General features: G+C 40.0%; 1 protein-coding gene across 1 annotated transcript in view; it reads right to left on the bottom strand.

The window, feature by feature from the left end:
• LOC132882157 (B-cell receptor CD22-like) overlaps positions 1-15,561 on the bottom strand; it is a 173,218-nt gene that overhangs the window by 116,128 nt on the left and 41,529 nt on the right. The window contains exons 5-6 of the mRNA XM_060915426.1: positions 13,029-13,286; positions 10,698-10,946 (exon numbers count right to left, since the gene is read on the bottom strand). Coding sequence (XP_060771409.1) covers positions 10,698-10,946; positions 13,029-13,286 — 507 coding nt within the window. The remainder of the gene's footprint in view (positions 1-10,697; positions 10,947-13,028; positions 13,287-15,561) is intronic.

Here is a 15,561-nt window from a genome sequence, read left to right as displayed (position 1 = left end):
GTATCAATTTTGGTGACATTCCTATGAACAGTCTAGGAGGAGTTGCGCCGTCTTCGTGGCCATGCATTTCGCACAAAAGTGAAATTACCTCACTTCCTGTTGGGCGTGGCTAATGCATTGGCATTACATTTTTGTCCGGCTTAGTGAGATACATATGCGTACCAAATGGCACGCCACTCCTACAAACTACATGGCAACCAGGCACCTTAAAGCGGGAGACCAAAATCACAACGAGTTAGGGGGCGCTATAGAGGCCCTGAGGCCCGGCTGGATCTGGGCTTTTGGTTCTCAGTAGCGGTGGCAGTCTAAGAAAAAGGAGCCAAATTTCGTGCGTTGTCGACCATGGCAAGCGCCCCAATAAGGGTCTTGAAAAGAGTTTGCTTGCCAAGTTTGACAAATCAGAAGCTGCAATATCATTTCCGCCATAACCAGCACCCCCAGGGGCGAAAGTGCACAAAATTTGGCGGACATGTCAGGTGAGCTATGAAGAGTTTGCGTATGAAGTTTGATGACAATTGAGTAAATAGAAGATGAGATATAGATTTTTGAAGAATAAATTTTTTGGTTTTTCCCATGTCAGAAGGTGGCGCTATGCTGTACATGAGCGATTATGAGTTGGAAAAATAAGTGTCCACAACAGGAACGCACTATCACAAGGTAGTGGTGTGAAGGAAAAGCATTATGGAATTATTTACCAAAAACCCGTTTTGGAGCAATTGCGTCGGCCAAAAACAGCGCCCCCCATGGACGAAAATTCCCAAAATGCGGTATACATGACATGGGAGGTAGTAAGAGGGTGGCCGTGAAGTTTGACCAAATTTGAGGAAAGATTGGATTTTTTGCCCAAAAATAGCGCCCCCAGTGGCGAAATAGCACAGAAATTGGGTAACATGTCAGAAGCCCAATGAGTGATTTGCGTGTGAAGTATGAGCAGTTTTGAGCAATTAGAAGATTTGTTATGAATTTTTTAGCATGTAAAATTTTGAAGTGAAAATTGATTGACGTATAACTTCTGAACGTTTTATCCTACGTGAAACGTATTTAGTAACTTTTGTCAGCCATGTCTGTAGATGATGTGTATCAATTTTGGTGACATTCCCATGAACGGTCTAGGAGGAGTTGCGCCGTCTTCGTGGCCATGCATTTCGCACAAAAGTAAAATTACCTCACTTCCTGTTGGGCGTGGCTATGCATTCATAGAACGTTTTTTGTTCGTCTCAGTAAGATACATATGTGAACCAAATTTCGTTCCTCTACGACAAACTATATGGCAACCAGGAGCCTTCGAAAAAAGGCAAAATTTTCAAGGCGTTAGGGGGCGCTATAGAGGCCCAGAGCCCCGCCCAGATCTGGGGTTTTGGATCTGAGTAGCGTAGGGGATGCCGATAAAATGATCCAAAATATGCGCGTTTTCGTCCACAGGAAGTGCCCCAAAAAAGGCCGAACAGCGACCGCGACTAAGGAATAATAATAATAATAATAATAATAATAATAATAAAAAACCGAACAAGATCAATAGGGCCTTCGCCCTATAGGGCTCGGGCCCTAATAAGGGTGGCACGGTGGTGTAGCAGTCAGCACTGTCGCCTCACAGCAAGAGGGTCCGGGTTCGAGCCCCGTGGCCGGCGAGGGCCTTTCTGTATGGAGTTTGCATGTTCTCCCCGTGTCCGCATGGGTTTCCTCCGGGTGCTCCGGTTTCCCCCACAGTCCAAAGACATGCAGGTTAGGTTAACTGGTGACTCTAAATTGACCGTAGGTGTGAATGTGAGTGTGAATGGTTGTCTGTGTCTATGTGTCAGCCCTGTGATGACCTGGCGACTTGTCTGGACAGTTCTACCTTGCATTTCAAAATTTGACTACTTTGGTTCATTGACTACTTTGTCCCCCCACCAGGGCGCTGCCCTGGACCAGCTGGGGGCCTGCGGCCCCCAGACCCCCGGCTAAAATTTTCAGATAATTTCACCAGCCCCAAATCACATCCCTGTTTTAAATACCGCTATTGATCAAGCATTTCACAATTGATGTATCCCTAATAACACATTTTCCACAGTAAAATGTTAATACTGAGATTTGACATTTTTCTAACATTTACATCCTCAAGATTATAACAATAATAATAGACAACATAGCAATTTAATATCTCTCACATTTTGTACTATTAACTGTAACTATATCAGTAGCATTAATATTACTGCTTCAAACCACCTCAGAAATCAGTAACTTTGGCTCTGGGCCCTGCTTCCACCGAACTCAGTTACATGCAGGTCATACAGGGCCACACACACAATTAGCAAAATATTACTAGTTTACTGAAATAGATGGAGAGGGAAAAACAGGACTTTCCAAACTCCAGGTCACCTCGACACACGTCAGTGATCTGCTGTTTTGACTAATCAGCTTGTAAATACTTTTTTTTTAACCTTTTTATTTTACTTTTAACTTTCTCATCACAAGCACATCATCTCTCTGTCTCACACACAGATCTGATCATGCAGATGCGTCATGACCTGTCAATCATGTTCAATTAAGGCAGGACCTGACCAACTATGCACTCTGAGTGGCTGATCATCTCTCTGTTGGGTCAGATGAGAAAACAGTAAAACTATATGGCTGATCATCTCTCTTTGTTCGACACAGAAAACAGGAACATTATATTAATACATTAACATTTTTTAACCCTTTATCATCACTGGGTTACATGAGCTCCATATTTCACTGTAGGAATAATAAACAGAAAATAACACACAATGTTGTTTTGAAACAAATTTCCTTATATTTTACTTGAGCATATATTATTCAACGATAAACCAAGTGAATTCTCACTAAAAGTATTCCTGAAGTGCTTTAACATGTCTGTATTCAGCACTATGAGCAGCTTGAAATGAAAGTCCCACTGCACAGTCAGGAACGAGGTACGAAAATAATGCCACAGTCTTTAAATCCACAGGTTTAGATGCAGGATTAAACTGGCCATTATAATGAGCTACAATCATTATAGAGCCTCACACTTTATAAACTTATTTTCATGCAATAATATAAGCTTTCTGATTTTTGCAGAAAAGAATGAGTCGTCGGAAATGTGATGCTACGAAGCAGACTAACCAATCACAGTTGTTGTGGCCTACATTAACACACTATGTTGCTAGATTTCTGGAGAGGTGCGCACCAAGCTCGGATTTACAGTATAAATTGGTCTTTTTTTTTCTTTCTGGGCCAAGCATTAATTATTTCTAGTCCCTTCTTTCCTCTGCTTTCTTCCTGCCTTTCCTTTCAGTTCCTTTTCAAATACGTTTTCATTTTTATTTCCATTTTTCGTTTTCCCCTTTTAACCTTTCCTTGGATAAAGACCTGACATACCATACCAGACACCTCTCTACAAAGGCATGACAGATGGCTGTGTGAAAGGCTGGCTTTAAGTATCCTGCCTGGCAGGTGCAGGTAATCCAGGATCATCAACCTGGAGAATTCTGGGTAACTGAATTCTCCTGAATGGTCTGTGTGCTGCTGTTGCCCTCTGCTGGCTGCTGGTGGTGTAGCATGACCTCTTCCAGTAACAAAAGGGAATAAATGTTTATTCAGACAGTAAAATATGCATGAAACTATTTTCTTGTTACAATTTTCTCTTGGAGGAAGTGTGTGATGGTCTTCCCTGCAGACACCTTTCAAAAATTCTCCCCAGTTGTGTAGACTGTGTTCGTGCTCATATACAGCATTGCTTTTGATACAAGCTTGATTCACAAACCTCTAATCCTGACTATTTAATTCCTCTGCCAGGACTGGGAAGTTATCTAGCAGGGTTTAACAGTGAAACCTTGTAATTCACTTCATGAGGAGCTTTGATTGTCTGAATCACTGCTGCTGCTGTAATGTTAATTTCCTGTGTATAGAGATGCAGTCAGAGTAATAACACTTCTTTGATTCCTCATTTAGTCCTGAACTTTACTGCACTGAAATCCTCTACTTACACTGAATAATACTGCAGGATCCAGTTCCTGTATCTGCTTTTAAGAGAACACTTTATTAATCCCATGTGGGAAATTCCAGTGTTACAGCAGGAGACAACTGACAATATAAGACAATGAAAAGACAACGATACAGCAGCAGAAGGGGGTTTAAAACATGAAATAAAAGCAATTGAAATAAACATTGTCTTGGTGAAAATTATTATTTTGGCTCAGTAAATGTTTTAATGCCAGTACATCACTGTATAAAAATACAAAATAGTAAAAATGCTGATATTGGTAAAGACACGAGAGTTTTCTCAGTGTATTGCTTCATATGATACACGATTGCTAGCAGGTTAATAATTCAGTGCATTGATAATGATGCATTTATTTAATTGATCAAATTTCATCCACAAATCTTCTCAAACAACGACAATTAAACTTCACACAGCTGAAAAGTCAAACAAAATTATAACAGTATCTAACAGATTGTAAGTCTACTCCTCGTCAGGCCAAAAAAAAAAAGCTTCCGGTTACCCGACCGACCCTAATCCGTACCGCCCGACCCTAAACTTTTTTTTCGTTTTTTCCCCAGTCGCGACTTTTACATATAACCCAACCGCGTGAACCGGAAGTTTTTGTCACTCACTGGGAAAATCGGGGCTTTCCACAAGCGCCGGCTGCCGGCCATACAGCCGACTACACAATTAAGTCCAGCCGGCTACTATAATGACTTATTTGTAGCCCACAGGCTCTAAATATTAATTTTCGATTTTAAAAAAATTAAATGTTTATCTAACGGACTGACAATGTCAAACTGAACCGCACTCATTTAAGTTGTGATTTGCGCTGTTTGTACCAATAATAACCACAAATTCCCCGCCGACTTCGTTGATCAGGGAGAGTAACTCATCCGCGGCCCCGACATGTGGTGTGTGCGCGCACTCGGCGGAGGCAGTAGTGTGTCGGGGCCGGCGGAGGGAACAGAAGCAGAGAGAACGCTTATTTTGTCTTTCACCTAGAGACATGATTCAAACTTTAAAACGGAGACAAAATTCTCCTGTGTGGATCTGGCATTCAACTTTTTTGCTAGGTTCTATACTTTTTGATCAGTCACAGATCAAACACCATGAGCAAATCTGGAGAAATTCCGGCTTTATAATGGGTGTCTATGGCGTTATTTAGAGTGTAGGCAGCTTGAAAAAAAAAAAAGCTCTAACTTTCTCATTTAAACTGTTTTCTCAGCCACAATTTTCACTCTACACACACAATTTTCTCAAAAGTTGTAGTCACACATTGTGTGAATCAAGACAAGTGTCTCCCTGAGCGATAGGATTTACAGTTTTTGAATGAGAAGCCTGAAAGTAAGGAGAGGACAGCCGTGCTCTCCCATAGACTCACATTATAAACGTGGCAGCGCTTTTACTGCAAAATCAGAAAAGTCACTTGTTTTTAACTCGCTCTAGTGTCCACATTTTTTACACTAGGGACAAAAAAAATACATTAATGTGTTCATGGGAGCCTTGTAGCACTCAATGTGAAAGGATTTTGTGAATAGCTCCTTCCGTTTCCATGTAAATCAGCGTTGTTCGAGGAGAGGGAACTCTGAGAAAAAGCGCTCTTTGCTTGTTATATTGTGTCTTTTCCCTGCACCGTTACCAAGGCGACGAGCTCCACTCAGGGAGCAGAGAGGGGCGGGGCTGCTCTCTCTCTCTCATGGTGTATTGAGCTGTTATATTTACAGAAAAATTCATGTTAAAAGGTGTCTCATGCTGCATCAGATTCATCAGAAGGTGGTAACTCAGGTGACCTGCAAAGAAATTCATTATATTTTGTGAAATTATTCCTGTCTAAATATAGGTTATGGCAGCCATCTTGGAAAAAAAAATGCCTGCCTACCGACCCTAGTTTTGAAATCTACGTAACCGGAAACACACTTTTTTTTTTTTTTTTTTTTTTTTTTTTTTTTGGCCTAATTCATCTAGAGCAGTGTTTCCCAACCTTTTTTGTCTTGAGTACCCCCTGAGCCTTCTTGTCACACCACGAGTACCCCCTCACACATGCGCGTTGATGATTCTCCAAAAGTAGAGCATAATACAGTGGTTATTAAATGAAAATCATTTTATTTAATCTCCTTAACTTGAACATAAAATTCTCAGGCTTTCTCTCTCTTTTTGTTTTTAACCTCAACTTAATTCAACATAAGAATAAAGAATGTTTTCTTGGAATATAAATAATTTACCAAAATAGTATAAATACTAAATCAAAATAACCTTCCTTTTGTTATATCTAACTTTAACAAGTAACATCTCTTTTTTTTTTTAAAAGAGTACATTGTTACATAACTCATGTTACATAACTCATGTTACATAATGTTACATAACTCATGTAACATTCATCACAAAACTGGAGTGTCCTCCATAAACAGGCATTTTTATTGTTTAATATCTGAAACAAAACCTTTCTCAAAATACTCACTACTGTAGTATAATCTGGTCTTTAGTGAGACACTTGAGCTTGCTTGTCTTTCATCAGCTTTGCTAGATCTGGGGACAGTGTGGAAACAGCTGCTAGCAGGCTGTTCTCCACATCCAGCGTGTTCCTCTTATTTGTTTTTATGTGTGTCAGAGCTGAGAATGTCACCTCACACATATATGTTGATCCAAAAGGTAAAAGTTCAATCAGTGCATGTTTTCCCAATTCAGGATATTCCTTCTCCACATTACACCAAAACTCTGTCAATGTCTTTTCTCTATGTGCCACTTTCAGGCCCCGGTCAGGAGACACATCCAGCAGCTGCTCCTGCAGCCTTGCAGGAAGCTTGTTGCTGCTCTCAGTTGCAGTGAATGGGTCCCTCACCCAATCCAGGCTTTCTGACTTTTTGTCAATATCCTGAAAGTACTGGTTAAAGTCTGAGTTGAGTTTGGATAGATGTTCTTCCACCTGTTTCACCACTGGAGCCCTGGTGACATCAGTAGTGGCAAGATGTGCATGAAGTAATGGGAAATGGCTCACATCACCCGCCTCACATTTCTTTTGCCACAGATTGAGCTTTTTTGTGAACCCTTCCACTTTCTCGTACATCCTCAGGATGTGTGACTCCTTGCCCTGGAGTGAGAGGTTGAGCTCGTTGAGTTTGGTAAACACATCAGCGAGATATGCCAGGCGTGCCACCCAATTGGCATCCTCAAACACCACAGCAAGAGGGTGCAGCTGCTCCTTCAAAAACGCAAAAACTTCACTGCAAAGTTCATAAAGCCTCAGTAGCGTTTTTCCACGAGACAGCCAGCGGACATCTGTGTGAAGCAGTAGCTGGTCGTGTTGCGCGCTGCTCTCATGGCAAAGAGTTTTGAACAGTCTGTGATTCAGTGGCCGGGATTGGATGAAGTTTATCATCTTCACAGCGTCATCCATAACAGCATTTAGATCAGGGCTCATTCTCTTACTAGCCAGAGCTTCCCGATGAATAATACAATGCATCCATTTAATGTCGGGGTTTACCTTTTTCACTTGTCCGAACAGTCCCTTCACGCTCCCCGTCATTGCAGCCGCACCATCAGTACAGATGTGGCTGCATTGTTTCCACTGTATATCGTGTTCTTTGAAAAAACTGTCAATAACCTGGAACATTTTTTCCCCGGTTGTCTTTCCTGGCAGTCTTTTGCAAAACAAAATATGCTCGTTTATGTCCGACACATCTTTGTAACGAACGAAGGCCAGGAGCTGCGCTTCTCCACTCACATCTGTCATTTCATCCAGCTGCAAAGCGAACTGACCGACTTGTTTTATTTTGCCCATGACTTGTCCCACAATATCAAGAGCCATATCATCAATCCAACGGGCCACGGTGTTGTTTGACAGGGGAACTTTCTTGAATGTCTTTGCTGCTTTTTTGTCTATCGTAATTCCAGCCATACGAGTCGCTGCAGGGAGAATTAGTTCTTCAACAATTGAGTGAGGATTTTTTGTTTGTGCCACAAGCAGCGAGATAGCGTAAGATGCCTCCAGGGCTTTGCTCCACACATTTGTGGTTTTCATCATTGTATTCTGAATCTGACCTGACTTAAATTCTGACAGCTTTCGTTTGTAGTACTCTTCAGTTTTCCCTACTTTTGCAGGGTGCTTGGTGCTCTGGTGTCGCTGCAAATGGGCTGGCTTCATTGTGCTGTTAGCCAGAATTTCACCACAGAAGAAACACTGAGGCTGCGGTAGTTCCGAAGACATAGACATGGTGAAACCACACAAAATGTAGTTTTCATTGTACTGCCTAGGTTTAAGCTTTGGCCTCTTTCTTGCGTTTCTCTGCTGTCTCCTCCAAACCCCCTCCTGGATCCAGAGAAACTGGACATTTTAACCATTTATCCATCTGCAGGTAGCAGCCAGACTTTTTGTAGACATTATCGGTTGCTATGTTTTTGTATTTTGTGTCACAGGTCATTGTCTTCCCGGGGAAATGAGTTGTAGCGCAAATGTACCATTTTATTGATGAGCTCGACATGACACATTGCTGAGAATATTTATCATCTTGGAAATTTTATTAAATAAATAGCCTATTACTAAATTCCACAGCAGACATTCTGTTGTCCACATATTACGAGTTAGCTGAGTTATTGGGACTACACTTTTGTGTGACGCCTTAAAAAAAAAAATCTCCCCGTGCGCCGCGTACCCCCGGTTGGGAAACACAGATCTAGAGCTAATCTCACACAGAAATAGAACACAGCAGGACAAATACAGTAGTGGGAGAACTAATACTGGGAACTAGGGCTGAACGATCTATCATTTTCGACCGAAAATCGCGATCTCGGACAACACGATTTTGGGATCGTCAAAGCCGCGGTTTTTCACAGTGCTCCTAAACTGACCCATGTTTTGTTTCGTCAATAAATTGTCCTCATTTTTTTACACTACAGACAAAAATTACATCTATGTGTTCAGGAAAGCCTTGTGGCACTCAGTGTGAAAGAATTTTGTGAATATCTCCTTCCGTTTTCGTGTAAATCCCCGTTTGGAGGGAGCGCTCGGAGAGAATCCTTCACTTTCTGTGTCTCTAAGCGCAGCGTGCGGGTGGGGGAGGGGATGCTCGCTCTCCCTCTCTCACTCACACACACACACACACACACGAGGGAGGGGCTGCTCCCTCTCAGAGAGACACAGGCTTGTAGCATAATGGCAAGTCACACATTCACACAGTACAGTGCAGCTCCTGCAATAGCCACTGCATCACTCTCACAATTTCCCACAGGGGAATTGTTGGCTCTAGTTATAATTTATAATGCTTATGTACATTATTTTACAAAAGTGCAATATTTTGATGCTGCTGAGCCATTGATCAACCTTTTTTTTATGTCTGATATGTTGTAGATGGGAAAAATAAAAGAAGCAAAAGTTTAAGAAAGATGGCTCTCTTTTTATTTTAAGTTATTATAACTTGTTCCTCAGGCACTCAATGTTAATAAACAGGCCTACATTTGAAATCTGTTGACCTCAGTTTTCATTCTTGCATTAGCTTTATGGAATTCATTGTATGAATTAATTTGCACTGAAACTTGATTTAAAGAAAAGAAAAATCGTGGTTGAAATCGAAATCGCAATATCTGCCAGAAAAATCACAATTCAATGTTTTCTTAAAATCGTTCAGCCCTACTGGGAACATAAAACACAATGTTAGTTCCCCACCATGTTTCAGATAAGTCAATTAACTAGTTTTTATTTTGCAGATACACAAAGCTTCACTTATTTTAACTCCAGTATCACTGGGCTTTTCACCAACTGCTCTGACTTTAGCCAGCTATTAAAATTAACATTAAAATGACAAATCAGGATTCTTTTAAAATCCTCAGAAAACCCTGAAGACATAATTATTTTACAGTAAATGCATCCTCTTTTTATTGATGAACTTTGCTCACTCCTATGACTGCATTCTCAATTCTCTCTTCAACAGTGTGAGCTGTGAAAGACATTAAAAAATTCATTTAATTCATTTCATAGTTTATTTCAGGTGTTTATGGCAGAAAATTAACAAAACTATTTGATCTCATCTTAAACACAGTTTAAAGGGTGTTTGTTTTAATGTTTATTAATGACGGTGAAGTGAAAAGTGACATCTGCATATGAAACTCTTCTGCACTATTTATTTATTCATAATGTACTTTATTAATGAAGTGAAAATGTAACTCCACTTGAAGTATCTGTCACATGTAAATTCACTCTCAGAAACAGATGTGCTTGTTTGATATCAAACTTACATTTAAATCTTATTGTAAGAGCATTTTAGAACAAGTGCTTTAACACTCAAGTGTGGATTTTTGCTTTTAAAATGAAAACAGTGAGTCAAATAATTTTTGTGAAAATGTTCTTGACTACTCAGTTAGTCTGATCATGAGGTGAAACATACTGAAAGAGTTCTTACCTCGAGCTCTGTAACATTTGACCAGCAGAATGATGGTCGCCAGCAGATACGGAGAGGCCGTCACTACACTGCAGATCAGCATGAGCACTGAGAATGGAGCTTCTACACATGATGGACCTGCCCATAAATAAAATAATGATAATGTTTTTTATTCTTGAAATGTTTGTATGTTTTATTTCAATCTGAAGTATAAATAAATTAACACCTGTGTGAACAAGTGTAACAGCATATTGTACACAGACTTCGATAAACTAAGCCCGATAGATTACATGATATAAAGATACTGTGTTCAACACATTAGGTCACAGTTGTATTAAAGTGAATATTTAAAGGTTTCTCACGTCTGACTGAGACCCAGCTTTTCAGTGACTGTCCTCTCTCTGGGTGTTTACAGTGGTAGAAACCTTCACGTGACTTTGAGACCTTCTGGATGATCATCTCTCCTGTAGTCTGTGTCTGGAGGACTGATCCATCTTTATAGAAATCAGCTCGGAGGTTTGAGGGCTTTGGGTTTCGATATAAACAGCGTAGAGTCAGAGGATGTCCCTCAGTCACAGGATGGACAGGACTCTCCAGGATCACAGCACCATCTACAACACAGAAAACCACATTTACAAAATAAATATTTTCTTTCACTGATTGATATTGAATGTGTAAATCTGTATACAAACAGAAGGTGCCATTAGTTATGGCAGCACAAAGTTATCTGTGAGAGTGAACAGTGAAGAGAGTGTGTAGAGAAACTGTCACACATGACAGCACTGAGCCATGTACACTTCCTTTCCCCTCGCTCCACACCGTCTACACTTTACTTGAGTGAAGGTGAAATTCACAGGACATTTCTAATCACCAAACTCACTGATATGACTCAGGTTGCCACCTTGCACTCTATTACAAACACTGTTTTAATACCAGAACATATTAATCAGAAACCAAGCACAATGAGTTCACTGCACACAGCAGCAATCAACATCGAGAGAAATAAAATGCTTTGTGACATCCCTGATTGATTAATACTCAATAAAATACTCATTTCATTATCAGTGTGGGTATCTGTAAGCATGGACTCGTACTCAGTCTGGAAAGTAACAGCATAAACATATCCATACTCAGAATTACAGAAATTACAGGTGTAGCCCGGTCTTAAAAGATTTCAGTTAAGACGGAGACAAAGAAATGTGTAAATAATTAAATAAGCTTTAATGTTTAAAAAGTCACTCTGATAAAAAAAAAAAAAACACGTTCAGTAAAACAGTTAATTAAAAATCATTATAAGCTGATTGATTCATCTTTGTCATATTGTTTGATGTAATTCAGGTCACTGGAGAAAGTTTGTTTGATTTGCACATAGAAAGCGTGTTAGGTACAACCCAGCCTTGCAGGGAATAAGGTTGACAATCTTGGGTTTATTCAATCACACTGGTTGTTTATTCGTTGATTAGCCAGTAAGAGGTGCATAGAGGCACGATATAGAGGAAACCCCGTCCTGTGAATAACAGGGCTCAGTCAGGGGTAAACAGACGAGCTGTAGAAGACAGTGGAAACGTGGTGGCAGTGTGTGGTGTTGATACGTGGATGGATGCAGAGTCTCATTAAGCTGTATCAGACATCATATCTCTTGCCGAAGGTAAAACTAACCTTTGTGTATATTGTGTAATGTTTCGTTTTGATCCATGCTGTCAATAGAGATAATGACATCTATCAGACTGTGGACCAGGAAGTCATCCTTGGACCCTTTTGGATGGGTAGATGTGCTTCGTGCCAAGTTTGCCTTAGTGAACTGGGTTGCCAGTACCCCCGGTATCATCGTTACCCCCTCTCTCATCATCTAGCCAGTTTCAGCCCTCTTTTTCCCTTTATCCTCTCCAAGACTTGTGAGTAATTAACTATAGATTAGTGCACTGCTATTTTCTTTTGCTTGTGTTGTACAAGTGAAGCGGCCATTTTGTTTTAGGTCTCCACGCTCCCAAGCAACGACTCAGGCCTGCAACGGGTTTTTATTTTTTTGCTTTTTCAAAGAGAGACATTATTTCATTTTGTTGCAGAGTGTGTGTGAGTGGTGGGCCTGTTAGGTAAGACTAAAGGTGTAAAAAGTGGTAAATTAACAAGAACAATAATTTCTGAGAAATTCTAAAGGTAAGCTCATTCAGGTCCATTCAACATTTTTGTACTATCTTTAATTGTTATTATTTACATTCGTGTTAACTAAATTCACAATTTGGATTTAAAGTGTGTGTGTGTGTGTCATGTGTATATTTGATGAAGGGGTGTTTGAGTAAAAAGGGTAATAAGTTAACATAATTCTTAGTGGGATTCAAAATAGGTGAAAACTTATTGTATTTTTCTGCTAAGTGGAGGCACCGCCAAATAATTCAGCATTTCATTATCAAGTTAACCATTCAGAAAACTGGTAAGTTCATTTCATTTGTCCCTTTCATGTTAAACCACAGATATATGTACCCAGGACCTCGCCCATAGTACTACAACACTAGATATATCCAATTAGCTACATGGGACGGGTGTTACACAGGGAATGTACTGAGAGAAAAAATTCCATATGTTTTTTGTCGTCTTGAACAGTTTTTCCCAGTTGGAAACTCAGAGTTCTGAATATTCTGTAATGAAACATTTCCCTTTTCCTTTAATAATAAACACACTACATGAAGACTCACCCTGCACTGTGATGTTAACAGGATTCCTGTTTTCTCCAGATTCAGAGTGACACCAGTAAACTCCAGTGTAGGATGTGGAGAGGGAGCTGATTTTACATGGAGAACAATCTAACACTCCCTCACTGTGTGTGTATCGTCTCACCGTCCATCCAGTAGAACGACTCTGGTCAGTAGAGTTACAGCTCAGTGAGAGAGAGTCAGAAGTAAAGTGTTGAGTTCTGTTGGGATTGATGATCAGAGAGACTGGAGGAGATTCACCTTAAACAGAGAAGAGAGTCATGTAAATAAGAATCAGTGCAATATGCAATAAGGATATACAGTAAGTGCATGTGTGTTCAGAATTCTGTTTATTAATCCAGTAATTAAAGCCACAGTCCATAGCATGGGTCATAACACAGAAAAGTTTAACCCCAGATAATCCATAATCATAAACACTGCAAAAAGGTAAAGGTCAAAACCAAGAGACAAAATCAAAACTGGGATGAGGAGCACAGGAAAGTCTTACAATTGCTGCAAAGGAATAAAATGATCAGACACAGGACAGCAGGGCAATGCCTCCTCACCACCAGAGGGCACCATCATCTCAGTATGAGCTGAGCTCAAACACACCACCTCCAGATCACTTCCTCATTGTAGATTACATTCGACCAGCACATACATTTACACAGTGTAAAGTTCAGAGCCATGTTTAGTTTGTGATTGCCATTGCTGTGTTTAGACCCTTTGCTTTTGATGACTCTTTTGGATTTTCCCTCTGGTCTTATATTGTACTTAACTGTGTCGGACTCTTACCTGTTTTACAGCTGTGCTATTTGTATTGTGTTTAATAACAGTCTAACATCATGGCATCATCTGTAACTGTGTGGTCCTCTGAATATCCATATCTGTGTTTGTATTAGTGTTTAAACCTGAAGTATTTATGGGCCTGTCTTTCTGAAAAGTTTTCTGAAAGCAAGCAAACAAACAACCCCAGAATCTTGTGCCTCCTGTTAACATCTGTGTATCTGTTAAGAACACATGATCAGGGGTGGGTTTTCCAGTAATGTTGCCCTTTAGAGCTAAAGAGTGAGTTGAGAGACTCTTAAGCAACGAACATTGTCTCTGTACATGGTTTTACTGAGCTCACTCGTAAGAAGGAATCTGAAGAGCATCTTTGTAATGCGCGTCCCTGATACAGGCATTAGTAGTTGCTAAAGGCAATTGTACTGTCATTGCTGAAGGCATTAGTAGTTGCCAAATCCAGTCGATAAGGTCACATGGCATTCATTTTTAACCAAAATCTAATGAAATATAAAGTGTTTAAAATAAGAGAATATATAATATCATCTGGAAGCATTATAAATATAATGTGGTAATTAATTAATGAAATAATTTTGTTTTTGGGCAGTATTTTTATTCCAAGCGTGTTTTTAATTAAATGAACAAGCGTTCACATGAAAGAATGAGCAAATAATAAGCTAAATAATTAAGTAAATGTGTTCCCCGTGCTCGCTCATTTCACTGTTACCCCCCGATCACGCAATCAGGATTATTTCAACTGTTATCCACAGTGCAGAGTGGGCAATGATCTCCCTGAGACGTGCACACAGAGAGAGAGAGAGAGAGGTTTTGACCTGTGTGTAGTGTGTACCTAAGGAAGTTGTATTGACCTCCTTATCTATCTATCTATCTATCTATCTATCTATCTATGGAGGTCAATTCAACCTCCTTTGGTACACACTACACACAGGTCAAACCCCCTCTCTCTCTCTCGTACACACACACACACACAATGTTAGAGACAGGGCTTTGAACCGGTTCAAGGAACGAAAACAAAACCGGGAACTTTTTCTATTTCACATGGAACAGAAACGAAACCAGAAACATTATTATTTTTTATGTTCTGGAACAGAAACGCTTATTAAAAATAATGGTAACCGGTTAATACCGGTTTTTATTTCGTTCCTCAAAGTTTCCGTAGCCTACAAATAAAAAAGTCATTCTTCTCCTGCGCAAGTTTCTATGACCCGCTGGGGTTCACTTACTGTGTGACGTTCGCTGACTGAATGGAGAGAGCGGGAGGGTGGACTACTATCACGTCTCCACATCTTAAATAAGAGGTAAATATTGCAGTCTACCGTTATTCAAAAACGTCAATTTCAAACACGATATCAATATATTTGTCCACGTTAATGAGAGGCTCGCGAACATTAAATGACGTTAACCTCTGTTAGCCTATCAACGCATAGGGCCTGACTAGCCTTTGGTAACACACGAAATGAATTATCTTTCATTTTTGGCACTTTTTCTGTTTGTGTAGATGGGAAGACATACTGAGAATCCAAATCGCAAACATTTGAAATAATAATTGTTTTGAATTATTTCTTGTCTTATTTAATGAAGGTTGTAATAGAATTAGCCTACATTTGGCTTAAGCTGGATGAGACAGAGACATAATTTTATAGCCACTTGTTAAACAGCTGACAGGGAACATAATTAACCGTTCAGGGAACGAATTTTTTTTTGTTCTAACCGGTTCGGGAACGTCTATTTA

This window comes from Neoarius graeffei, chromosome 1, assembly GCF_027579695.1.
Source record: "Neoarius graeffei isolate fNeoGra1 chromosome 1, fNeoGra1.pri, whole genome shotgun sequence".
NCBI lineage: Eukaryota > Metazoa > Chordata > Actinopteri > Siluriformes > Ariidae > Neoarius > Neoarius graeffei.
Note: the sequence above shows the minus strand (reverse complement) of the source record. Positions and strands in the feature narration are given on the sequence as shown.